The 26,578-nt window shown below is 37.8% G+C and overlaps 1 protein-coding gene across 1 annotated transcript in view; it reads left to right on the top strand.

Annotated features, from left to right (window-relative positions):
• Positions 1-26,578, top strand: part of TENM3 (teneurin transmembrane protein 3) — a 404,704-nt gene that overhangs the window by 219,155 nt on the left and 158,971 nt on the right. The window contains exon 4 of the mRNA XM_030449605.1: positions 20,286-20,495. Within this exon, the coding sequence (XP_030305465.1) occupies positions 20,286-20,495 (210 nt within the window). The remainder of the gene's footprint in view (positions 1-20,285; positions 20,496-26,578) is intronic.

Genomic DNA, 26,578 nt, shown 5'->3' with positions numbered 1-26,578 from the left:
CGCTCCTGAATGTGACGGGATCGGCAGCCGGAGCCTCAGACGGGCTCTTGGAGACCGACAGAGTTCCGTGGGCCGGCTCCCCGGTCCGTGCTGCAATGCTGGCGAGGGATGGGAAGGAGGCAATGAGGGAGCTGGCTCATGTTTTTCTTAATGGATATTTGTGAGAGGGAAGGAGATGGCATGGGCTGTCGGGGTGAGTTGTGGAGCGCGTTCTGCGATCTCCCTTGGGTCGGGCGGCTCATTATGTTAAACAGTGCAGCTTTTAAAGCACCGTAGCTCTCCTTTTATGTGCCTTGGCCTTCATTTGCTGAAATGCTTTGAGTTCACGGTGCTCAAGTCATTTTGGAAACAGGATGTAATTACAAAGATTTCTTATGCTTACCAACAGCTTTTTTGAACCAATGTAATTATCATTACTTGTGGATACTGTAAATTGAATATCCCCTCCCTAATTACATTAAACTCAAGGGCTGACTACTTAAACAGCCAAATAAGAAAAGTTCACCCTTTACTATAAATAGCAAAATTGTTCTTTTAGTTCTGCTGACCTTTAAAGCAAAGTGCTTTACATGATGTCGTCAGGTGTACATTATAAAGATAGCTTGTAATTAGATCTGTAATGAGGAGCTCAGTTAGAATGGCTTTCTGAAAACTTCATTTATGCAGCATTCTCTAACTGCATGACAGAAGGAAAGTTTCAGGGTGCATCAGGACTTTTAAAAGAGCCGATTACTGTTTCAGACTTGATCGGCTCTGCACCGGAGACTTGCAGTTCCCGATGCTACTGCCAGTGCTCGGAAGGCAGCTGCTGCAGCTGCAGAGACTTTGCCCTGCCTGTTGAAAACCACACAGGGTCAAAGAAGTTATTTATCTAACAGTCTAAGGGTTTCTATGATTAATTACTGTTTCTTCTCTCGCTTCAGAAGACAGATAATGTAATTTGTAGTGAACAGCAGTCTCAAGAAAGAAGGGAGGTGGTTGCCTGATTGTACTTTGGTTTTTCTCTGGTTAACACAAGTGACTGTAGCAGTACTGAAATGTAAGCCATCTTGTCTGATAGAAGGATGCAGAGCTTTAGTGAGTTGAAATACCTGCCTTGGATTCAGTCTGTTGCCTGTCACAGCATCAACAATTCTATGCATTGCTTTAAAAATACTGAAGGCATTTCCCTGAGAAATTTGATTGACTTCACTTACCTGCAGTGACTGAAAATTTTAGTGCACTGCCACCAGCTAATATTTACTTTGCTTTCTTCATTCTACTTTAATTAAAATCATGCCGTTTATTCCCTACAGAAGCTTTTTGTTAGTTGACAGTACTTATTTTCCCAGAGTGCTTCCTGCTGTGTGTCCTTCATGACCTGTCATAAAAACGTGCTTGGACAGGACAAATTGAAAAGCATGCCTTCCAAAACGAAACTTCACTTACAATTCAGTGGTAGAAAATTACAGCTACAGGAAAAGAATAGGGGAAAATCCTTATTGCATAATAGAGTTCTGTAACAGTTGAAATGAAATAACTTCTAAGTGATTTTTAATGGAATGTAAAGCTAGAATAATGGCAAAAATAATTTGCCACCTGATCTGTTTTAGAACATGAGTCCACCTGCACTCTCCTGTAGCAGCTCGTAGCTAACAGTTTATACTAAATAAATAAATACTCTGCATAGTTTTTTTTGAAAAATACACTCACGTTTAATACATTTATGAGTTTAAAATTAAAGAATAATTACTTATCAAAATTCTAATTTTTTCCTCCAAAATATTTTCTATCTTTCTGTATTTATTCTGTTACACGATAAGTAAAGCCCTGTATAGATTGTTTGTGGATTGTGGAGATAGTGTATTTCTCTTAGACCCAGGCATGTGCATATGTGAAGTGAACTGACAGCATTTTATGCAGCTTAAGTAAACAGTGAGAACACTGTGCATTGCCAGTATTGGTAGCCAAATTCTGTGTCTGGTATTGAACAACTCAAATGAAAACCAGAGCAATCTCAGGGCTCATGCAATTAGGCAAAGATACAAGTAGCATCAGGCCATTAGCAGATGGGCAAATCCTTTCTCATCAAAGCAAAAAGTAGATGTTTCAGTAGGGATGTGTAGAGATTAGCTAGAATTCTGAAGGCCTATGCTTAATGTAGTTGTGTGCTGCTTCAGCAGCCTAGCTGATAGGAAAGGATGTGAAGAAAAGAGAGCAGTGAAGAAGGTAAGACTTTGAAGATTTTTAGATTTGTTTGTTTCTACTTACCTTTTTGGAGGCACTTGTGCTTACCCTTAAGGCTTGAAGTCTTGAGTCATTTCAAAATGGCACAGCAAAGTGATTTTTAGTTGTCTATATACTGCTAGAGTGAAGGCAAATCTTCAAACTTGTATTTTACCAGCTGATTTAAATATTAATAAGCTTGTAATATGCAATAATGCATTTTAATAGAGTTCATTGATTGCATATGTGGAATTTGTCAACCTTTTCTTTGAATGGTTTGACACCAAGTATCTAGAAGGTGTTGTCTTCTTGAATTTTGGATGCAGTCTCAGAGAAAACTCATACAAAACTGAGATGCAGACTGTTAAAACTGCTGTTTGTTCCCCTAGTCATAGATAACTTTTCTGCGTTAAGCCTCTTTCTGTTTCAGTCCTGCCTTTGTAAAATTAAACACAGAATACTTGGTGATAAAGCTTGTCTGCTAAACTCCTCCCTGGTGGAAGCAGGGACAGTGTATGAACTGTGTGGCGCTGCAAAGTGTCATAATTGTGTTCTCTGTTTTGCTTCCTCTTCAGTTCCTAACAATACCTAATATTTGGGCTGCTTTCTCTTGGCAGCTTAGCACTGAGCTGACATTTTGATGGCAGTATTTATCGTAACCCCAAGGTCTCACTCCTGAGTGGTAATGTTCAGCTCAGAACCCATTACTGTACATGTGAAGTTAAGGTTATATTTTCCCGTGTGCATGACTCTACACTTATTCACACAGAATTTAATTTACCACTTGATTGTCTAGTCACTCAATTTCATAAGGTTCTGTGATTCTTCACTGCTTGCCCTCATCCTTACTGGCCTGAATAAGTTTGTCATCTGCAAACTTGGTTTCCTCAGTGCTCAGCTACCTTTCCAGGTCAATTACAGATAGGGAAAGAGGAGCAGGTCTCAGTGCAGGTGCCTGTGGTACTCCACTGGTGGGCTTACTCTGTTATGAAAGCTTGACCATTTCTACAATTTTGTGGTTATGTCTTTTAGTTATGTTGCTAGGGAGAGACCTTTGTTTTGCCATGGGCGCTAATTTTCTTTAAAATCCTTTGATGAAGTACTGGTAAAAAGGCTTTTGGAAATTCACATAGGCTTTGTTGGCTGGGTCACTGATTTCACATGTTTGTTTGAGGTACTCAAAAAATTGGGTCAGTTTTTAGAGACAGGACTTCACTTTCTGTAAATTGTAATTTTACTCCTCTCAGACATATGCCCATTTACTCTTTGTTATTATGGTTTCTATTAACTCCACTAGCATATAGACGTCAGACTTGCAGATTGCCATTCCCTGGAGATTTTCTGGAACCTGTATTAGAAATTGGCAGCACATTAGCCACATTGGAGGCTCTGGGGAGACAGATGACACATCGTCATTAGTAATTCAGCTATTCTGCTTTTGAATTTTCACTCTTGGGTGAATGCTGCCTGGTGCCAGACATTTGTTACTTCATACAGAAAAAGGACTCGAGTGGTTTTTTTGTAACACATTTCTGTAATGCCCACCACAAGAGAATTCCTTGTATCCAGCACCAAAAATCAGATCACTTGTTTAAAATCAGGTTAAAAAAAGTGCAACTCTTGCATCTACTATTATATTTAGGGTTTTGTGATATACTGTTGTTTTGTTTCAGTTTGTACATTTTAATTTCCTTACTGGTGTTTGAGAGAGTAATGCAAATGGGTGAAGAAAGGGCAAAATTTCCTTTACAGAGAATGGGACTTCTAAAATCTTGAAAATATATATAGTGGTTATTTCAGATATATAAATCTGAGATGCTATTTGTAACAGTGGAACTCTAGAATAAGTCAGATGGAAGTGGTATTTTTTGATTTGACAGTTTCCTTTTTAATAAAACCACATATGGCCTCCATCAATAATTATGAATCTGAAATTACATTAGTGAAATTTTGGCTCATGGATAATAAATGTGCACTAGTGCTATGCCTGGTTTCTGAGTGAAACTTTTCTGGTGTTTAAATTTTAGGGAATATTCTTTTGGCACTCTTCATTACACAGATCTTGTTCAAAGCTGAGCTAAGTTACAGGTTTAAAAAGATGACTGAAGGAGAACTTTGGGGTTACAATCTGCCATTTCTTTGGGCAAAGCTGTGTCATTGTTTCTATTATATATTAAGATATCGGCAACTCAGAACTGGTTTTCAGCCACACTGTGCTTTAATTTTGAATCCGTCTGTTTTGTGAGCTCTTCTGACTCCCTGAAGTGTGGTTCCCACCACACAAGGCAGAAGAATGTTGTGGGTGAAATGCTTGACAGCATGTCCTTTTGCTGCTTGAAAACAAAAAGCAATAAGGCCCCTCATGTGTCTGCAGAAGCGTAGCAGCTATTTTACAGCAAAGCTCAGCTGAAGAAGGCTCCCTCCTACTCAGGACGGAGGCAGAGCAAAGGATTTTGTCTTAAGGAAATGGGCCTTGTGGTCCTTTTAAGGGTCCCAGGTGATATAAAAACTGGCAGCTCTGATCCTCAAACTTCAGTTTGCTCTATATTTCACGTCCTGTCAGCCCTCAGTGGGAGAAATGACTGATTCTCATTTCCATCTGCCATGGGCATTCAGGGTCATGAGGTATGATTCATCACAGACATGCCACTCAGTCTGCTGCTCCATTGTGCTTCTATTAGAGGAACAAGAAAAGAATACCATTGTTGATAATGTTTTCCCAATTAATGCTTAAAGACTTTGCCAATTGTAGGAAGAAACAATTTCTTTACTGATAGTTTTCTGGTAAGTTTTCAGTTTTTCAAGATGAAAGTAGGAAAGGTAGAGAGAAAGGAAAAAACCAAGAAAACACCCAAACAAAACTCAAACAAACAAACAAACCACTAAAATAAAAACCAGTGAACAAAAATGGCCAGGCAATAAGGTAAAATGTATTACAGATTATACAGGGAACTAACATGATGTGCATTTTAATTAAACTGTTTGGCATCCAAAGGTGTAGTGGATGTTTACCTATAGTACTGAACTTTTATAGACATTTTGATAGTTATTTCATTCTGTTCTTTCTTTTTTTTCTTCAATTACTGTGGAAACACCAGGAAACTGAAGTGCACTCTTCACCAAAACAAGGAAATACAATATAAAAAAATTTCCAAGTTCTATTCCACGACTACCTTTTTACTGAAAAATTTACAGAATTGCAGACTTCAGGAATGCTTTCCCACATCTGTATCCATTGTTAGTAGAGAAATCATCTGGATTTTGCCTTCAGAATGATCTCTTTGCCAAAGTGTCTTTGGAGCATCAGAAATAGGGAAAGGAACAAGTTGGAAATCAGTGCTCCATTTTGCTTGGATATTGGTAAGGTCCCGCTGTCAGATTTGGTATTGAGGGAAAAAATCCTTCACAGTGTCAAAAAGGCATTTTGAGGGCATTGTGTCTTAGGTTGTACTTTCAGTGAGGATCAGCTGCTAGGGTGACATACAGACATAGCATATTACAAGCATGCTAAGTACAGTTCATTACAGGGACTTAGAGTATTGGTCTCCTGAAGACTGGATTGCTAACATCTACATAATAGTAATTTGAAAACTGTAGGAGGGAAGCAGTTTAATAAGAGCATTTTGAAATTTTGGTGAAAACGTATATGGAAGAAGACACGCAAACTAAATTTTTTTAGGGAAAAAAAAAACGTAAGCAAGGTGGGAATTCAGGTAGGGATGATAAGAGGCATTATATGTAAGATGGTCTGGTCTTTGGAAGCTTTCTGAAGATATGCTAGGGACAAACATAAGCTGATCATGAGAGCGGGGTTAGATGTCCACTTTGCCTTTTTAGGATGTAGCATCACCAATATAAGACTGTGCGTCCATGGGACATGGCTTATTGGTGGACTTGGTGGTGCTAGGTCAATGGTTGGACTTGATCATCATAAAGGTCTTTTCCAACCAAAATGATTCTATGGTTCTCTGTACTTTTTCACACCTGCCTGGAGTGTCTCTAAGACAGCAATGTTGAATTTCAGATTTGGTATGGAGCACGGCATTTTCTGGCCACAAATTGGCCACTTGTGCTTTTTTTGAAATATATAATAGCAACGTGTATAACAATAATAATAAAGCATTGTGAGCAGAAGTGGTGTTGGAACTCCTGTAGGAAATAAGAGACCTAAAGATAAGCAGTGCAGTTTGGTCTATTTCCAGACTGCTTTGGAGGGAGCAGCTACTGAATGCGTAGATAAACTGGGAAATGACCATAAAATTATTTCAGTGGGTGACTTCAAATCCAGATGTTTTGTGCAGGGAATTCGTTATAGGAGTGTTCTTTCAGGTCCTTTCTGTAATTCAGGGATGAATGTAGGCTCATAGCCCACGTGCCATCTTTGCAGCCCAGTGGTTAATTCATTAGCCCTCTGTGCCTTGCAAGCCCTGACTGAAATCTTCTGCTATTTGGCCTTCTTCCCTCAAGCTCACACTTCTTCAGTGCATAGCAGGCCAGCCCAGCTTGCAGCCAGCACACGTTCTGCTCCTGAAAGGCCTTTGGTGAGGAGGGTAACCAAGGCCAAGCTGTGAGAATTATTTTTCAGTCACGGTCTGCTCCCAGCCACCCCTTTCCTGGCAGCAAGGGAGCAGGCAGGGTCCCAGCTGGGCACGGGCCCAGGGGTAATGCGCGTGCAGAGCAGGCATTGTATGTGTGTTTGGTAAATCCAGCTTCTCTGGAAGGCCTTCCGCTCCAGCTGTGCACTTGCAGCCCAGCTGGTTCTCTCAGGTTCTGCCCCATTTGGCCGGTTCTTCCCAGCCTGCTGGCAGTCCTGAGGGGCTGAGCCCCACTGCAGCAGCTGACGCTGCTTGATGGATTTGTTGCTGAATGGATCTGTTCACCGGTGACACTGAGAGTATTTCCAGGCTCTGGTGGTGTGTGCGCTGCCTCCTTAAAACACAGACTGAGAGGGCTACCAGCAGATTCCTCCTTTTTTTGCGTGTTTATTTTAGGTCTTAATAGACTTAAGTATTTCAGGACTCTGTAGTAAAATAAATGCCTGAAGGAGCCTAAAATGTTCACACATAACTGGGGCTGGCAGGAGAACAAGAAATCAGTGTCATGAAAAATTTAGCAGGCTTGGCATTCATCTTGATGAGGAACTAAACACAGTTCTTCAGAGATTTTAATGAAAAAAAAAAGCCAGGAGAATAAGTAGCTCTGGTATTAGCTGAGGGCTCATTAGCTGGGCCATCCACCTGGAAGGTGAGAGATTGGACTTAATTCTCTGGCAGGAATCAAGCAAAACATGAAAGAGTCTTTTTTCTGATTAGCTGCTGCCTCTGCTCACTTGTTTCTCTTACATTGACCAGAAGTTGGGTTAACCACCTGAGATGCCTCTCCAGTAGCAGGTGGTTATAAAGGTAGTTCTGAGTCTCTTCTCATGTTGAAGAGTCTGCAGTTCCTTTTGATAAATATAGGATACTCCATAAAGAAGTGCCCAGCTGTATCCACTCAGCACATCTTTCTAAACATGTCTAACTTTGCTTTCATCTAAAGAAACAATGGCATTACTGATAATACTTGGATATTTATGTTATTCCATGTGCATGTAACAAAATGCTGTAAATAATTTTCTAAGTGTATATGTCAGTGATTTACATTAATTGGTACAGTTATTTAACTAGTGCTACATTCAATGCTTCCATATGGCATGATAATTCTTTAGTGGAAGTTCCCTTCATTTTCTGCAATAAAATAATTAATTTGTAACAAAAAAAGCATAATAAAGTTTTCTATTGCATTGTGAGGGAAATTCAAAACAGCATCTATTAATAAGAATGCATGGAATTATAAGGGCAAGGAGAGATAAGATGGAAGAAGCCAGAGGGGCAGAGGTTTCCTTGGCTGTGAAAGGGAGGACTGGGACATCTGGAAGCTTTGTCTGTAAGGAGGTCACGGATGCAGTGACATAGGTGGCACTATCTTGACTTCATGTATGTTGTGCAGTTCTCAGAGGTATGTTGCCTTCCATCTTTGCAAGGTTTAGAAGGCATGCAGGATAAAAATAGAGTATTTTGCAAAGCAAAAAGGAGAGGGAGCATGCATTTCTGCTCCAAACTGGGGTTTGGTAAGAGGTGCCTGAAGCAAGAAGGTAATTTTGTGCACTCTGTCCAGCATCTTTACATTCAACTAATATGGGAGCCTCTCCTTCAAAGCTTGGTTTATAGAAAACAAGAGTTTTTTTAAATGGATAACATCAGTGAAGACTAATCTGAGCTGGGCGTGGGAAGGGAAGAGCTGGATGCGTTTTAATTCAATATATTCCATGAAAACAGACTGCAACCATTAAAACGTCAAATAAAGCAGTTGTGTTGTATATTATTGTTTATAATTAATTGTTTTCTGTTTTTTCTGCTAATCAGGCATTTTCATAAATGTATTTCTCTTCCAAATGAATATGTTGTTGTTCCCAAGGAGCAGCTGTGGTGACATATTCTACTTGCATGTTAGGATCTTTCAATTGGAATGATGTGTGAGTAATTTATGCCTAAAATATAGTAAAACTTATTATACCATCATTCACACCACATCTTTTGAAATAAACAGATCTAAAAAGATACTTGCAGGGCAAGTTTTATTCCTGAGAGTTTGCATGGGCTGATGAATGTTATGGGCTAATGCATCATTTTTATTAAAAAAAAATTTGTGTACGGTTCTTAATATTGCTGTCTGCTCACCTCAGCACACATGATTTTAACAGCAGTGTGACAGACAGGTTTGCATTAAACTGCACTGATTATCATCCTCCTCTTTTTGACAGAATCTGAGTTGGAAGTATCCTGTGATTTGTTTTCTGCTTGTGGATGTAAAAATTCTGACCAAGAATTGACTTTGCAGGTTATAACTGCTTCAGAAAACATATAATGAATGGTAACTGCTTTGGAAAACACATACTGAATTATTACTTGGACTACCAGGATACCACAAAGAGAAATGGCAAATACAAACAACACAAAGAAAAGAAAGCATCTCAGGTGACTGAGCAAGAGAGCTCAGATTATTCTTTTGTCTTTATGTCTCATATAGATACAGCATTTAGAGTGTAGAAGGCTAAATCAGGTACCGTGTAGTAGCAGCAGCTGCACCAGAAAACTGCATGTGTGTTAGATATAAACATTCCAGAGTACAAAAGGAATGAAATACAGGTAAACCTGGTTTCAATTCTTTGTTTCTCTTTTTCTCTGTGCTTATAAATTGTGTTTTATATGGTCTGATCCTTTCAGAATGAATATGTTTAGCTTGTAAATTTTCCTGTGTAATCTTTTCCTTACATGGTACTGCATTATCAAGCATCATATAAAATTAGTTACTTTGTGCTGATATGAATGTGGACGAAGTCAAGCCATTAGTTGACTTTTTCAGGGGCTGCTCTCATAATTGGTTGCATTATTCCTTTCTATAAAAGGAGTATTGTGTGAATAGAAACGTAATCTTGGCCAAGAACCTGTTTAAACGTGTTTTTATTCAGAGAGTAAAAAAGCAGTTGAATAAGAATTTTTTTCATGTCTTTTTTATTAATAAGTGCTTTGGTAGATGCTTTGGCAGTAAAGATTTATGAAGGTAGATGCAAGGGAGTGGATAATCTTGGAAAGCATGTACAATAAAGTATATGGAGAATTTTATTTTTAAATGGCATGGCTTCCAGACCAGAGCCTTTAAATGCTTTCTGTGTAGTACTTGGCTTTTATCTGGCAGGTTTTACAGGTACTGAGAGGGGCATTTTGAAATGCTTCAGCATTAATAATTTTTCAGGAACTGAGGCTTGTTCAGCTTCTGCTGATGATCTTGGTATATATCTGAAGAGCAGTTGTTTCAGAGTTTGCAGAGCACGCAGATGAGAATTTCCTTTTGTCTGTATTTTGGCCTAGTCATTTGGGTCTTTTCTATTTTCATTGAGATAAAAAATCTTAAGATTAACTGGTGTGGTTTACTTCAATCTGTTTTCTACTATTCTGAAGTGGTCAAATTGGCAAAGAAAGATAATGCTATTACTGCTGGATTTTATAGTTAACATTTCATGAAACTTTATTAGAACCCCCTTTTGTTCATTAGCTCATAACTTTTGAATAGCACTTTTGGACTGAAATTTTCCATGTTTAGTCTGAGGCCAAAGGGGTTTTTATTAACTCCCTTCAGCATTTTCTGACCTAACTGTAGAGTAATGTGAGGGATTTCTGTATATTTTTAAGAATTGTTAATTCTTTGTTCTTCTGAACATGAATAGATAACTGTATTTGAAATTTATGGTTTGAAGTTTTGCATGTATCTAGAGCACAGTAATAAATTAAAAGCTATCAAATAGAGCCTTTATATAACTAGTCAAAATCTTTTTCTATTTTAGATAGCAATAATTTCTTATGGTTGAAGAGAGTGACTAAAATTGTGCAACTTTTGCAATGCTTTACAAATAATGTGTACATTTTCTCGCCAGTTAAAATACTATTGTTTATATATTCAGGCAAAAATAAGGAACTTTGTTGACACAGGGTTTTTGTTTAATGCTGAATTTTCAGAAGCACCTAAATAGTCTGGCTTTCTCTGAGTTCTTAGGGCCCAACATTTTTTATTGTTTTCAGTTTTTTAAATCATCCTTCAATAAGGCTTGGCTTTGTCAAAAATCTGGCCCTAAAATGTCACCTCCAACCCATTTCAACACTCCTGCCTTAGCAGCTTTGGTAGCCAGCTAACTTTGGTGATCATGTGGTGGGTTTTCATTTAAGCTTTCCAGCTTCCTGCCTGTGGTGGTCTATTTGTTTCTAAGGTAGAAACGTTTTCTCCACATGGGCAAAGCTGATAAGTTCTGTTCCAGCAGAGAAATAAATTACATACTAGATGTAATGAGACATCAATGTCCAGTAAATGTCCTGTTGCTTGTGAGAGTGGTACTGCGTGAGACAACAGTCAATAATTTTCTGGTAATTCTCTAATTCCCAAAATTCCTTTGTTAAGGAGTTACATGTAATATAGCAGGGAGAAAAGGCCCAAACAGGATCAAAATGTGAAAGAGCAAGAATGGAAAGGCTTGTGAAAATGGAGCAACAAAGAGCAAACCAAAATACATTGTTGTGTTACCTTCAGACACACAAACCCTGTGAGGCATCTCTGATTAGGGAACCTTGATGTTTCTTTAGCAGGGCTACTTTCTCATCACTAAACTTACAGCTTTGTGGTTCTTTTGTTTTATGGGAAATTTTATCGGTTTGCTTTATTTTATTGCTTAAACACAGGGTGTGGCAGCACAGTGTTTTATTTCATATGAAAGGCTCTGGCAGTAGCACTGCTCGTTCTGTAGCTGTCTGACAGTGTGATGGCCCTCACAGGGCCAGGCTAGGAGGTGCACAGAGCTCCTGTTCTTGGGAAAGTTTCCATCAGGAGCTGGTGAAGATGGCAACATCCTTCATATTGTTCCTTATCATTGTTCTTGTTCTCCACTTTTGCTGTGCCACAGCTCTGATCTTTTGAAATAGCTAATTATCAAAAAAATGCAGCTAACGTGGATGTAACAACACCAAAAAAATTTATTTGACTATACAGAAATAAGACATTTTTATAGGTGAGTTTTATATACACTTTTTCATCAGTTTGTTCATCTTTGTTAGCTTCTATCAAAATCTCTTTAAGTTGTCATTTTCCCTTCTAAAAATAACAAGTCAACCTGTGGTCGCCCAGTACAGACAATCCAATGTCATTAAGAGCTTCTCTGGATGTGTTGCTCCAGAGATGGGGTTCCCTTTATAATGAACTAACAGGAAGTGGTGAAAGTAGGAAAACTGGCATCCCTTTGACTGCTTTTCTTATGTAGGGTATGGTAGAATTAAGAAAAGCAAATTTTTCTTAATTAGTTTTTTTTTTGTTTGTTTTACTCCTCTTGAGACTACTTTTTATCCAGGTTAGGAGCAATGAGGGTAGGCTATTACCTGAACCTGAAATCTAGATGGTTTGTGAGTCATTTTCAGAAGATTTTCACTTGAACAAGCTTCTCCCCCACACCCTTCCAAAAAAAATAAAGAAAAAGACACCCCTAAAATCCCTAAGTTCTCTTGTGCCCTTCAAGATGCATTTCCTGTCCTGTTCCAGAAATACTTTTCCACCCTTTCTACCCTTCTAATTTAACCAAAAGTGACATTGAAAATACAAAGTATTCTCTACTACAGAGTCATGCTGGAAAAATGATAAACCAGATGTGACATGGCTCAATCCATTTCACCTCTAATAATAAAAAGTCACGGATAGGAAGAATAAAGAAGCATTTCTTCAAAGGTTAGTTTTTTAGGTGATTGCTCTTTATGAATTGCCATCTGAAAGAATATCAGCATCCAGAAAAATTAGTAATTTGCAAAGGTCAGGATTGAGAGGGGAAATGTGGTAAACTCTTCAGCCTCATCACTGAGCAAATATAATACACACAGAGAGACTGAGCACGGCTTCCTCCATACACTAATTATAGGATATGCCAACGGCTCTGATTTTGATGCTTGGTTTTCATTCTGGAAATGCAAGAAAAAACACAAAAAACAAACCATTGGTGTTTTGTTTTGTTTTGTTTTCTTGGGTTTTGCTTGAGTCTGTGATGGGTTTGTAGTTTGGGGGTTTTTAAAAATGCAAATCCTGGAAATTTTGTGAGGAGGACTGGCTTCTGCCTGCAGCACTGTGTGATGCTCACTTAGTTGTCTGGTTTGCAAGCACTCAAAAGCCCTCCCCTGCCTTTCCCCTCTCCCATGAAGTGATCAATGAAGCAGTAAGCCCAGGCCAGTGAAGGCAGCACTGCAGGGCTGTGACTGAAGCAGAACTTGTTTGCTGCAAAGGTGAGCCTTGTGTGCTGCATTGGTACACAGCCATGTATACGGGGAGAGACACAGGGCACCTCTCTCCTCTGGCTGGATTTGAGCTGGTGCCAGCTCAGTGACTGTGTTAGGAAGGGGCCAGGTCTGTGGCTGAGCCATTCAGTGTCCCAATGGGGACCCCAGGAGCTGCCCTGCCTGCTCAGCCCAAGCGCTGTGTGCCCTGGGAGACCTCATGGCTTGCTTCCAGGGCTTGAGATGTGGTTGCAAGTGGTAGTGGCTTGGCCACTTTGAGCATGTAACATTGAACATGTAACTTTGAGCATGTAACTTGGAACAGCTGAGTCAGTGGCTGAAGTGGTGTCTCTTTGTCCTGGCTGTGCTGGATGTGGCTCCCATCACAAGGCAGAAGACCTTGAATCCTAGCAGATGCTCTAAATGAAGAAGTAATATTTTCATTTCATCATCTTGCTTCTGTCCAAATCCCCCTGCCACCCCACAAAAAGAAAAAAAAGGATATGTATATTTTTTTTTTATTACAGAGGCCTATCAGTTAAAATTATTTTCTGAGTGGAATGAAGATTTTTCACTCTTCTGGACATAGTTCTCTATTCCCCTTCCAACATTTTGTGTGCCCACTTATTAATTAATATTGGTGGACACAGAGTAGAAAGTTCAATTGAGCTGAATGGAGTAGTTCATAAAAAATAAAACCTGGAGGCTAGAGATGACTGGGCTTTTAGTTCAGCTCATGAACATTCTGATTAGCAGAGTGGACCTTTGCTCTGCACCAGGCTAATATGTTATAAGGCAATTCCTTTTGAAGGCAATAATAATTGTAAAATATTTTAAAAGGTAGTGAGAGTAATACACTTTAGGATAAGGATAACCTGTCAGTTAAGACTTGGATTCTGCAATTCCTTTACAGACAAAACTTTGGTTTAAAGGGAAGGTGAGCACTGTGTGAACTCAGGATTGAAGAAGGAACCACAGTGATCATGCAGTCTGACCCCTGTAAGAGCAGGGCACTCCTTTTCGTTTAGCAATCTGCTGAGCAGCAACTGTTAAATTTCCAAAACCACCAAAATGTGTTTGCTTCAGAAATGAGTGTCAGTTCTAATGCATAACTGTTTTTCTAAAGAAATCTGTCTTTTTTTCAGAAGACAATTACAAGCCTTGTATTATAGACTAATTATTTTACTACACTTCCCAGAAGAAAAAAAAATTACAGTACTGCAGGCCAGCATTTTTCTTACTTTCTAATGAATTACTTCTGTTTTCAAGTCATTGTTCTCTGGCTATGGTCTTGTAAAGTTTCAGCTTTCACAAGCTGTTGCAACAGAGCAGTTGCAACATTGTTGGTTAAAATGCATGTCAAGATAATGCACTTGTTTTGTTTAGAAGTAATAATTTTTTAAGGAAATCTAGGAAAGGTAGATGTCATTTGTATTTAAGATTTGTATCTGAGATGTAGTCAAAGGTCAACAGCATCTGGAGAGATTTGAAACTTGGAAATTACACTTCCTAATTCAGGACTAAAAGAGTCCTTATCCTCTATGTGTGTAAACAAAGCAAAACAAAATCAGTTAGATGGGAAACCCTCAGTAGATTGCAAGCATCAGTTTTATGTGTTTGAAAACATTTCTTTTTGGAAGAATTCTTGGCATGTATTCCTTCTCACTGGAGTGTTTTTCTCTGTAGCCAGACTTACACAGTCTTATTTATATATGTGTGTGTGTACATGTGTATATATTTGAAAGACAGGCTCTGCATGTATATCCTTGAGGAGACCATCACAGTAGCTACAATGGATAAAAGTATTGGTTATAAATAATCATTCTTTGTGTGCTATGCTACAGCACTTTTCAATAGTTCTATTTGCATGTAGAGTTTTAATTAAGAGATAACTGTCACTGCAGGTTGACTGCACAATGCTGCAGTATCCAGCAGAGAGCTAAATGCCAATGCCAAGTCATACAGGTTGAAGAGCATACAGGGAGTCCAGAATAAAAAAATGGGTTTACAATTAAAACTCCCTTACTGCTAACTCATTCTGTTATACACAGAGATGAAAAGGTCCAAGATCTGGTTGCTTAAGATGCCTGGTATGGAGTTCTGGGTTATTTTAGGTGGCTTTTTTTGATCAATCTACATGTGATATATTGGAAACTAAAACTTCCAGATGCAATCAGTAAACTTGTTAGGAGGGTATGGGTGCCCTATTTAACAAGAGTGTGTTAACAGCTTTCATCATGCTGGGAAGTCCTAGAGCAGATTGCAAAGATTTATCTCAGCTTGACTCAGAAAGGCTGTAAGTGTCCTTCTGCCTGTTTGAAAGTATTTTGGTTTCTAATTAATTTAGCCAGAAGACACATTATTTCTGACCTTCACAAACCACTGCCTATCTGATCACCATTTTAAAAGACCACATTAACTATTTTATTTTAAAAATAAATAAATAAAATTTTAAAAGGAGCATCAGCAACTTGCCATTATATGTATAGCGTATTATTTCCACGGTATGTTGTATGGTTTTAGGTTTATATGACATAATAGTGTGTTTTAAAGTAACATGAAGTCTTCATTTCCATGAAGTTACCAGCAAAAATACCATTAATTTCAGTAAAGAAAGGAGAAATCTACCTTGCACTTTGTATTTTAATATCATTTTCTTACTGCCATTGAAGTCAGTAAGTACTTTTTACCACTAATTTCAAAATAAAACTCTTCCCCTCTGTCTTTGAGATGCAGATAGAGGAAAATTTTTTTTTCAGTCTTAGTGACAAGGGCTGTGAAACAAAAAATGCACTGTTCTGCTGTAGCTAAACAGCCTAAACAGAGCTCATTACTCTTCTAATGCCTTAAGCAGACATCAGAAGATGCATGTAAGAGTAGGGGTAGGGTATACGCATCCTGATTGAGACAAATATATATAATGGCCCTTCAAATTTTTATAGTGACATTACTTTTCAAGGTATGTAACTCACAATATGCAAAGGGAATTGATAATGCCAGGTTTTGAGTAGTAATCTAGATATATGAATGTAAGTTCAGTATTTAAGAAATTCATGAAGCAACAAAGACTTTCTTGAGCTAAAACATGATCTTAAGGATTTACAATTACAAAAGAAAGTAAACAAAGTTTTTCCTTTCTTGTTGGTGTCGTATTTCCAGAGCTTGAATCTGTTGGCAAATTTTCATAAGTACAAATATTTTAGGCTTTTGCAGAGACTTTCTGGGTCATCTATTCCATCCTTCCCACCATGTAACAGCAGGAGTTCATTACTGCTGCTTCTCTTCCATCCTACTTTACTCCTAAATGCCATGTTCCAAAATTGTCCGATACTATTTTCTCTAAAATTCATCTAGTGAAGATGCAGTCATTCATCTAGCCACCCACTGGTGTTGAAGCAAAGTGCTTCTTTAGCATGTGATGACAGATAGAAGATGAAAGCTGAGCAATTGTTGGATTTGTTCTTCAGAATACGATATAAAGAAGCTGAAGTTCTGCTAATGGCTTTTTCTTTTAAGGAAAAAAAGGTGTAGGAGACTTGGACCTGGCTGTAAGCTGTGGTTTGTGGCCAGGTGGAAGTGTCCCTGAGGATGTGGGGTTGAAGGCAGAGCTCTGCCCTGTGCTGCTCCCAGCCCTTCCCAGGTGCTGCCATCCCCTCCTGGCTCCCTGTTCCCATACCCAGGGGGTTGGGCAGCAGCAATGGCCAGAACTCAGCCTTGGCCTTCCTTAAGCCTTGATGTGCTTTATATAGGAAGTCCCATGCATCCTTCTGCATTATTACCAGTCCCCTGATGACAGTCTTCCCATTTGTTTATTTGCTAACCTGCTGTGGGTTGAGCTCACCATGCCTGTCCCTTTCAGCTCTCCCATATGTGACATCAGTTCTGCTTCCATCCTTTTTTTTTATCAGCGCTGATCTTTCCACAGAATGGTGTAACTTTTTTAAGATAATAACTTGTACCTATCTATTTACAGTATCCATTATTAGCTCAGATGTATTTCTTTGCTAATGTTCTTCTTACAACCAGTTTTCTCAGTATTTTACTTTCTTTAAAGAGTCATACTATTTCCTGAGCAAAATTTATTCACATCTTCACATATTGCTATATTAAGTCAGTTCCTGCTGGAGTTTGTGTATACAGTTGCCACAAATCTTTTTTGCATTTAGAAGTACGTGAAGATAATTGAAAGTCATGTATTTTCAATTATGAAAATGGCAACAAACTAAAATGTGTTTATCTTCATAGCCTAAAAGATTTAAGTACTCTTAAATCCAGTATACTTTTTCATGAAAAACAGCTTACTGTCTTATATCAAAATCACATTCTAAAACCAAGAACATTTGCTTCCATAATATGTGGTCAAAAAAGTCAAAGCAGAACAACAGCATTTTTTGCTAGATGTATACCAAAAGAAGCAGAACGAAGGAAAAAAATCAATATTTGTATATTGTGGTTTTCCTTAGAATAAAATATTCTTTGCATCACTGTGGACCTCCAAACTGAATGGGGAAAGTGCTGTGATCAATATAATTGGCTCTTATCATACCTATTGATTTTTGTGATTTATAAATGTGTTTGTTAGTACTTCAATAAGAGAGATTACCAAATATTTTTATATGTTTTTCATTCCATGAAAAAAAGACAATTGGGAAAGAATATGCACATAATTTATGATCTCTCATGTTAAGTATTTTTTTTCTTAAGCTGTGGCTTATTCAGTAAATGTCAGTATAAAAGCTATTTGTCTTTTCACTTGGGATCAAGGGGAACTCACTGCAGAAATCTGCCTCTGCTGGATGAAGGTGTCCAAAACTCCACATCCCAGCTGGCTGGTCTAGGGTTCTTGTGAAGAGTTGGCTCATGTTATAACCAGCTCCCTTGTCTCTGCAGACCATGTAACTTCGAGACAACAAAGAATTGCCTGCTAGAATGAGGTTTATTTATAGAAAAATCTAATCACCAAAGTTCCATAATTTTCTGGTGGTGTAACAGTCACCTGAATTTTGCTGTGGCAGAGATCTGTCCCCACTGAGTGTAGTAGTGGAAGCTTTGCCAGCAGCCCCACTTCCAGCCCACACCTGACACATCGTGTGTTCAGAACTGAGCAACTTGGCCAGCCAGAGCTCCCAAGGGATGATTTTTCTGGATGGTGCTCATCAGGGCAGGGCAGTGTTGTTTGCCACTGGGCATGGGGACAATTAATAAATTTGGATAAATGAGGGAATTTACGAAATAATTAAGGCACATAGGGTATGACACGTTTTAAGGCAAGAGGATATTGTATATGATTATAGTTTGTATAAACATGGCTGTGCTGTGCGTGGAAGTTAATGGAGTGTAAATTGAGAAGGACAGAGGAGAAGAATATTGAGAACAGCGTTGTGTAAAAGCTCCATGGGAATTACTGAGGTGCTGATTTGCTTCAGACAGTATACATCTGGAGCATCTTACTATAATTCTCCCCTCTAATAAGAAAAGTTCAAGTTAAAGACATAGAGCTAATTTGTATTTGAAAAAATAAATGGTTAACTATTATTAGAATTATTAAAAAAATTAAATGTAATGGCTATAGAAATAGTCTTAGGTACATCATAAATAATGCGTTAAATACTCCATTAAGAAATAACCACAAATCCAGGTTACTGAAACAAGCAATATGAAAAATCAAGGTGTAGAAAGAAAACCTGGTGGCACTTTATCTTGAACTTGAAAATGTGCCCACCCTTTACTTTAAAATTGCCAAGTTGAACCCTGTAAATATCATTCCCAATGCCTGTTATTTGCCTGGCTACAAACCTTGGGTTTCACACGAGAGTTGCTAAGTCCTCTCTTTCCTACCAGAACTAAGCCTGAGACTTTAATATAAGGTCTTTTCCAGCCAAAGCAATTCTGTGATACTGTGCTGTTCACTACAAGTTTGGGAAGATGTAAATAATGTGAAAGAATTAAACAGTTTGTGGTGAAGCTGTCACAGGTTTCTTTCCAGGGAAACCAATTGATTAGGATTTCTAGATGTGCTTCAGAGGTCTTTAAGATAATATGGGACGGTATAAATTGAATCTGAAAGAAAGAAAATAGATAACATTTAAAAATTAGCATGGTTCAAGCAGGGTACAAGAGAGGTGAAGCGATGGTAATTCAAGCTATTGGTGCCAGTAAGTTTTAGTGTTGAGAGGTGCTGCACCTCTGCAGAATAACTTTAATGCCAAGTACCATGAAAACAAATTGTTACATGATGGGAAGTAAACCCTCTTTCTTTAATTTGAATCTAGATTCATAGTTATGAATGGTATCCGTGGAGGTTAATCTAATTTTTTTAATGTAAAGTATGTATTAAAGCTACTTCAGTTTCTGCTACAATTCCCCACCTACAGGCAACAATATACTTTATTCCAAAAGTAGTCCTCCAGTCTTACTCCCAGAGACTGAGATCTGAGCCTGAACTAAAAGACAGGATCTTTCTTTCTCTGCAGCTTACTGGGTTCACTTATTGTTTCATTGCAGGAGTGAATGCAGTGCTATGATATCACAAAGCTTTTTTAACTCTCTCTTCCTTCCTCATGTGTTTATCGATATTTTTCAAGATGTAGGAACGAAGGATTAAGTCATTGCATATGCGTGTTTTAAAATCAAGCTTGTGCAGGTGGACTCAAGTTTGACAGGTGGAACATTTTAATGGGTTTTAAATGGTCTATGTGCCTGAGAAACACTGCTAAAAACTCTCCAATTTCTGTCAGAATAATTAAAGTGGTAGAAATTTAGGGCTGTGAGTTTCCCCCTGTGTGTGAGCTTGGAAAACTGTTCCTGTTTCTTTGCTTATCTGTACTATTTTCTTCCATAAGTAGATTTTAAACATTAGTGTTTAAGTAGCTTTGTATTCGGTCGTACATTTCAGCACTTTTTTCTTCTGCTTAAAGGCCTGAAAATCAGTGTTTTCCGAGTGGTTGTGCAGCAAATAATTCATTTCTGTTGGCATCTGTTCCTCTGTGTTGCAGAGACATGGGAATTCCAGGTAGTGATAGACACTGCCCACTGAAATAGCAAGTCATGGCATTGTGTTATGTTTTCTGAAGCACTTAAACCACTTTATTACAGGCAATTGTTATATTTTCTTTGTCCATGTCTTCTTACTGTTAGAAGTAGATTATTTGCCTTTTGGTGATGGAAAAAATATTTATTGTTCTTGTGATACCTGGACTTGTATTTTAAATTTTTTTTTTTTTTTTTTATTTTTTTTCATAGGTCCTCCCATGCCATCCTCCTCATCTAGTCCATCAGTTACTGAACACTTACACTCCCCTTCTCCATCACCCAATCTCCATGACAACCAGAGGTGGTTATTAAGTAATAATGGCAGCCAGCCAGTTCAGGACTCTGATACAGATGAGGACTATACTGCCAGCTCATATCTAGTACAGACCGGTACTGTTTCAGTGTCTGTCCCAGGTCATGGTAAGAAGAGCACAATTCGTCCATAGTTTGAATACCCTTTTATTTTCCATCCTCTTACAAAATTGCCTCATAAAAATTAAAGATATGAAAAATTACTTTGTATTTTAAGCTTCTTTTCCTTTAAATGTCACAAATAATGTTTCAACCTTACCTTAAACCAGAGTAGAAAGTAACTTCCAATATATAAAAGCCCATTTAAATTATTTCAAATGCAAATACTTAGATGAAGCTATAGCCATTAATGGTTTATTATGTAATTTTGTAGCAAGTGTTTAGCATTTAGTTGTACTTTTTTAAAGGGTAGGCTGTGGTTGGTTTAACTATCATGACACTTAGCTTCAGGAGTAATGTAAAAGTATCTTTTACTACTTCAGTTCAGCAGGTTCCAGACTTTCCTTTAGTTTCTCTGAGGCAAGAAGCTGGGAAGGGCACTGTAGGTTGAGAAAGAGATCGAGAGCAAGACAGCTACGTGGGAGAGAAGGCAACAGTGGCTCCTGAAATGTATGTGTCCATGTTTGTTGTCCTCCCAACCAGTATGATTAACTAACAGGAGTGTATTTGAAGCATCCAATGCCACTTACATACATCATGGCCATAAGTAGCCATGTTTTTCCTTTTTTTTTTTTTTTTTTTTTCAAAAGCAAACAAAAACACAAAGAAATAGTTATGGGGCTCCATTTCTGCTGTATATTAGACCAGGTTTTTTAGGTCAGCAAACTAGAAAAAAAATTTCTTGATAGCCCTTCCCCAGCAAATCAGCAAAGCTTTGAACAACCCTCTTCATTTTATAAGAACCATTTCTGTATTCTGATCGTGAAGAACTCTCTTATAGAGTAACCACTAAGGGGTTTGGAGAAATGTTTTCCTATAGATTGCCCATCAGTTGCTTGGTCCAAATTACTTGCAAAACAAAACCCACTACCCTTGAGTTTCTCTTACAACCTGTGAGCACAACTTTGGTGCTGTGTCTAAAAGGCTGAGCTGCTAAGAGCACCTGTGTACAAAAATTTGACAACCTTTTTTAATTGCTTTTCCATGTTTAGGGGCTTGGATTAAGGTTTTCATTTTAATAGGTTTTTTTATGTTCAACTTGCAGTGAAGAAGTTAAAAAATTGCAATACGTTGTCATAATTAGGCTGTCATGAGGATGTCTCCTTTCTTTTCCAACTAGGAATATGAAATGTTAGAAAAAGTATGCATTATCCAAAAAGTAGCCCAATGTAGTTCAGTAAGTCAATACATTTAGATTACTGCATCCACCAGCCCATTCTCTACAAATGATAAATGCAAAAGCAAGAAAAAGCTGCTAAAAATTTCGAGCAGTTGGGATGAGCTCCTTACACCTCCCATCCTCGTAGTGAGTTAGTAAGGGTTCAGCATTCCTCTAGGTTTTAGAATATTGCTGCTTCTGGAATTTTCAGCAGTTGCCTGCCAGTCTGAGTTTGCCAACCTTGAGAAATGTTCCTTAACTCCTTTCACCCCAGACTAGCCAAAATAGTTTCAGCTGGTCCTAAGGCAAGTCAAGCCTTGACCTTTTAGCAGGACAGAATAAGGTGTTTTTGTAAGACATTCAAGAGCAGAATTTAATATTTAAGCTAATAAATTTAGGTGCAACTTTCTTGTACTTGATGATTTGCATTGTTGGGTAGACTTTTTACTTGAGTGTGGATCTCTCCAAATCTACTCTAGAAAGTAAATATCATTTAATCAGGGTCTTTGGTAGTCATTTTTGAGTATTGTATTTTCTTTAGCTAATGTGGTAACTAATGCACTATAAGTAGCACTTTGACAAAGGAAGGTTGTGCTTTTTTGTTTCACCACTTTGAATTCATCCACATGCAAAAGAAACTTTCCATGCTATCTGATGTTAATGGGTACACAGTAGCTCCAGTGCCCCATTTTGGATGACTTTGTCAAATGTTTATGTTGGCAGGGGCTGGGAGATCACTTTTGAAGCATTTGGGATAAAAAAAGGTCTGACTAAAAAAAATTGTTATTGAACTGTTTTCAGTTGTATTGACTTTATTTGAATAGCAAGCTAAATTACCCTCTCTTTAGTCTATGCACACATCTGTTTGTTTTCCTTCAGTCTGAGTTAATTTGATCAATATAGTTAATTTATCAACTTCCTCAAAATGTAAAGGATCTGATTATGTATTTTGAACTATATTAATTTAAGCTTATGTGTTTTATTAGTTTGTTTTGCTACCCAGTGGGAACCATGTTTCAATTGAAGAGAAATGAGAATTACTAAAATAAGTTATCTAATACTTACCACATAGGAAGAAAATGTTTTACTGGAGCTCTAAACATTCAGATCAAGTGAGAGCTGTTGTGGACGGTTTGCTGGGAATCATTTCATTTCTCTGAAAATGGTGTGTTAATACTTTGTGCTATTCCAGAGGAGATAAATTTTAGAACCATCAGTCATAACAGTGTTCCTTTTATGTAGCACCTTCAATTTATTCTAGTTGTTCCTCTTCTCCATGGTGCAGCTGAGTATAATGATTCTGTTCCAGCAGTCAGCCTATATGTTGGCTGATTTCAGGACAATTTACTGGTTTTACAGTCTTTAGAAAGAAGAGTGAACTGGTTTATAAGAAATATGTCTGCAGAGAAGAGGAACAGTTGAGAGGGAGAGTAAACTAGGAGCTGAGAGGAGAGGGTTCTTGAATGTGACTGAGGTGAAGCGGATTTCTTGATTTAATAAAGTCTGCTTATAAGCAATAAAAGTCATGTAAAGTCTGTATTTAAGCATCTTGATAAGCTTCTTAATCTTTTTTTCCACCAAAAAATTATAGATTAGTAAGAATTTGGAGGGGAATTTATTGAAATTAGTAGCAGCTTATCTTTTAACACAGACATGTATAATATTGAGAAATTAAGTGCTAAATTCTTAGGTTAAGCAGAGACTATGAAGAAAAGATGTAGATAAATGTCAATGCTTAGTACTGGCAATGGACATGAGGAGTCTGATTTAGAAATTCAGTTTTGAGAATTTTTACCCTATAAATTGGAAACATTATGGCAAAACCATCACAATGAAAACAGAGAAGATGTATTTCACAGCAGCATTTATACAGTGTGTTTTAATGTTGAAATTATACAAGGTATTCATGTTTCTTAGTGACTGTTTGTAATTATAGTTGATCTGATGGTAAGATCTTGAAAAAAATTCTAAATAATATTAAATGTTTTCCAGTTGTCCTTGATCAAGGAACTTCCAGGTGATGCACAATAAACAAGATTTTGCTCCAGCCACATGGGAGTTACAGATTGATGGGCTTTTCAGTTTAAAATGGCTATGCTTTCCTGTAGAAGAAAACTTGGAAATCAAGACCAGAACTCTGAATTTCAATTTGTGAAAGAGAAAAAATAATCTAGTAAGGCTGGTTGAATTATAACATACAAGAACTCTTCATATTCAGAAATCTTATTGTAGGATATCTCACTCTACAGACAACAAATGTGGCATATTTCTTCTGTAAACATAAGTTGAAGACTTTAGTTCATGATGACTCATTAGGATTTGATGGGAGAGTTTATACAAAAGAATATAGAAAGGATTGCTATTCTCTCATACCACAATGTCAAGAAGCTGAAGTCAGAGCCTTATGCTTTTGTTCTAGCACCTAAGAGAATACAGAACAAATAAGTCAAGCCTGGAAACAGTATTGGCCAGATGCAATTACATGTGCAACACATAGGTGTGAACTTTGTTAGGGGTTTGTTTGAGTGTTTTTACATTCAGATTTTCCCCCCGCCTACCATGTTTGCTTTTTCTTCAGAGAGATCTTAGTTAATGTAGGACTACCATAATAAAGCTAACTTCCTCTTCTTCTCAATTCTGCCTTTTCCTTCCCACCAGGAGCAAATGAAATTGAAGTGTGAATCAAATACAACACAGGGATTTGTGTTATAAGTTAGTGGAAGAGCCAAGGGACTTGAAGGCATCTTTTCCTCCTGCACAACTGTTCCTCTTGCTCATGGGCGAGTAGGAAGGGGATAACGGGATTTCCCCCTTCATACCATGCTGGCTTGTGAGGCTGGAAATAACCTGGCAATATTTAAGAGACCCACAGCAGATTAAGTCAGTCCTAGCTAAGATCTTGGAAGTACCTCATGTAACTTTCTGGCAGTCCTGCTTAATGCCTACTAAAGACTTTCTGTCCCTTATTTTGTCCCTGTTTTGCCAGAGTTACTCCAGAAGGGAAAAAAATGCATGTGCTACTGAAGTCCAACATTGCAACCAGGCTGTCACCTGCCATGTAATCAACAGCAGTTTAGTTTAGATCATTATAGAACAAAATGGGAGGGGGGGGGAAGTGCTAGGTGAGAAGGAAACACAGACAAGATGGTGTGAGATTGAACACTTCAAAGCTGTTTGGATTTTTTTGGTGAAGTGTGAACTTGCTTCTTTTTCTGTTCATCATTCTGAGAATGGCAGTCCATCAAAATTCCCTGGAAACTCCGTGGGCATCCATACACCTTGTTTTCCAATTAGATTTTTTTTCATCCCTTTTCTCAGAGTCCATGATAAATTAAGTTTTGTCATTGTTGTATCAGTAAATATAATTTGTCTTCAGGTGTGACACTGGTCCTAAGGTGTGTTGCTTGAAAAACTAATTCAGGCCTGTTTGGTTTGAAGTAGTCTGATAATTAATTCAGAATAATAGATTAAACTAGGAGGAGTTGTATTGAAGAATGTCATGGGGATATCCTGTAATCTTGGTTTTATTTAACATTGTCATTAGTTACATGGATGAAGGAGTAAAAATGGCACTAATAAAATTTCCCAGTGATAATAAATAGTAAGAGTTTTGAGTGCCAACTGGGGACAAAATGCTAATAGAAAAGGACAAGGAAAGATCATTAGTTGTACGGCCAGATACTAATGAAGTGAATTAGAGTTGAAAAATGTACACTGCTTTGAGATGCAGAATATTAAGGAAAAATCTGTGGAGAAACAGTGGTAGAGAATTTTAATTTGACATAAACCTGCAGCATGGTCGAACTAACAAGTATATTGTGAACTGGGTATACAAATACATCAGCAAAGAATCATAGCATTTATGGAATTTTTTTTTTTTTTTTTTTTTTTTTGCACCACTTGCTTCTTCAAATTTCCTGTCAAATTCTCTTATTACTTTTAGAATTATTGCTCCTTATTCTACAGTTGAGATATATTTGGATGAAAAGAACTAGGGGGTTAGAGGTATTAATATAAGGGAATAGGTAAGAGAATAAAACTTCAACTCAGTGCATGACCTAAGCTAATAACAGGACACTGCTGAAGTGCTGACACGAGAGAAACCAATAACACAAGATGGGGTGCAGTGGCTTGTATACCGTGCAGAGATACAATTAAAAGCAATAAGATGAAAATAAGGAAAGATCAGGCACATTATCAAGAAAAATTGTCTAATAGTGAACTGCATTAAGATAACCTAAGTTTATCCCAAGGGAAGTGACAGAACCTCTGGTACACTGTAGCATGAGATCAAAATAAACAGAAATGCCAGTCATGCTGCTGAGAAGAAACCTACAGTTGCTGAGGAGGTGGGCTGAGGTAACCTCTGGGAGGTTCTCTAGTAATACCTGTGTGCATTTCAGATCAGGTATACATGAGTTTGTACTTAATAGCAGAAAATCCTACTAAACTGAGATGTGTGTCTCATTAGCAACATTTGTGTTGCAATGCACTGTCAGTTTACAGTAAGAGAAACCTACAATTCATCCTCTAACCCAGAACTCACTCTGAAATTGTTCACACCTTCCACTACAAATCGTCTGCAAAACAGGCACTTTCCCTTCCCAATTTATATCCTGCAAAATTACAAAGTTAGGTTGCCTGCTCTCAGTGAAAGCTGCCAATATCTTTAGGGCATGTGCATACTCACGTAAATAGTTTGTAAGCAAAAATGTTTAATGCCTTCAAATTTAAAACACCCATGATGTTAAATAGAGGTATTTGACAAGCTTTCTGTAAATATGGATTAAGTTCATGCTATAAAAATACAAGCTGACTTTTTTCCAAGGCCAGGGACTGTTAAATTTTGGCCACTGTGTAGCAGTGCTTGCAG

The sequence above is a fragment of the Calypte anna genome, chromosome 4A, assembly GCF_003957555.1.
Source record: "Calypte anna isolate BGI_N300 chromosome 4A, bCalAnn1_v1.p, whole genome shotgun sequence".
Classification (NCBI taxonomy): Eukaryota; Metazoa; Chordata; class Aves; order Apodiformes; family Trochilidae; genus Calypte; species Calypte anna.
Note: the sequence above shows the minus strand (reverse complement) of the source record. Positions and strands in the feature narration are given on the sequence as shown.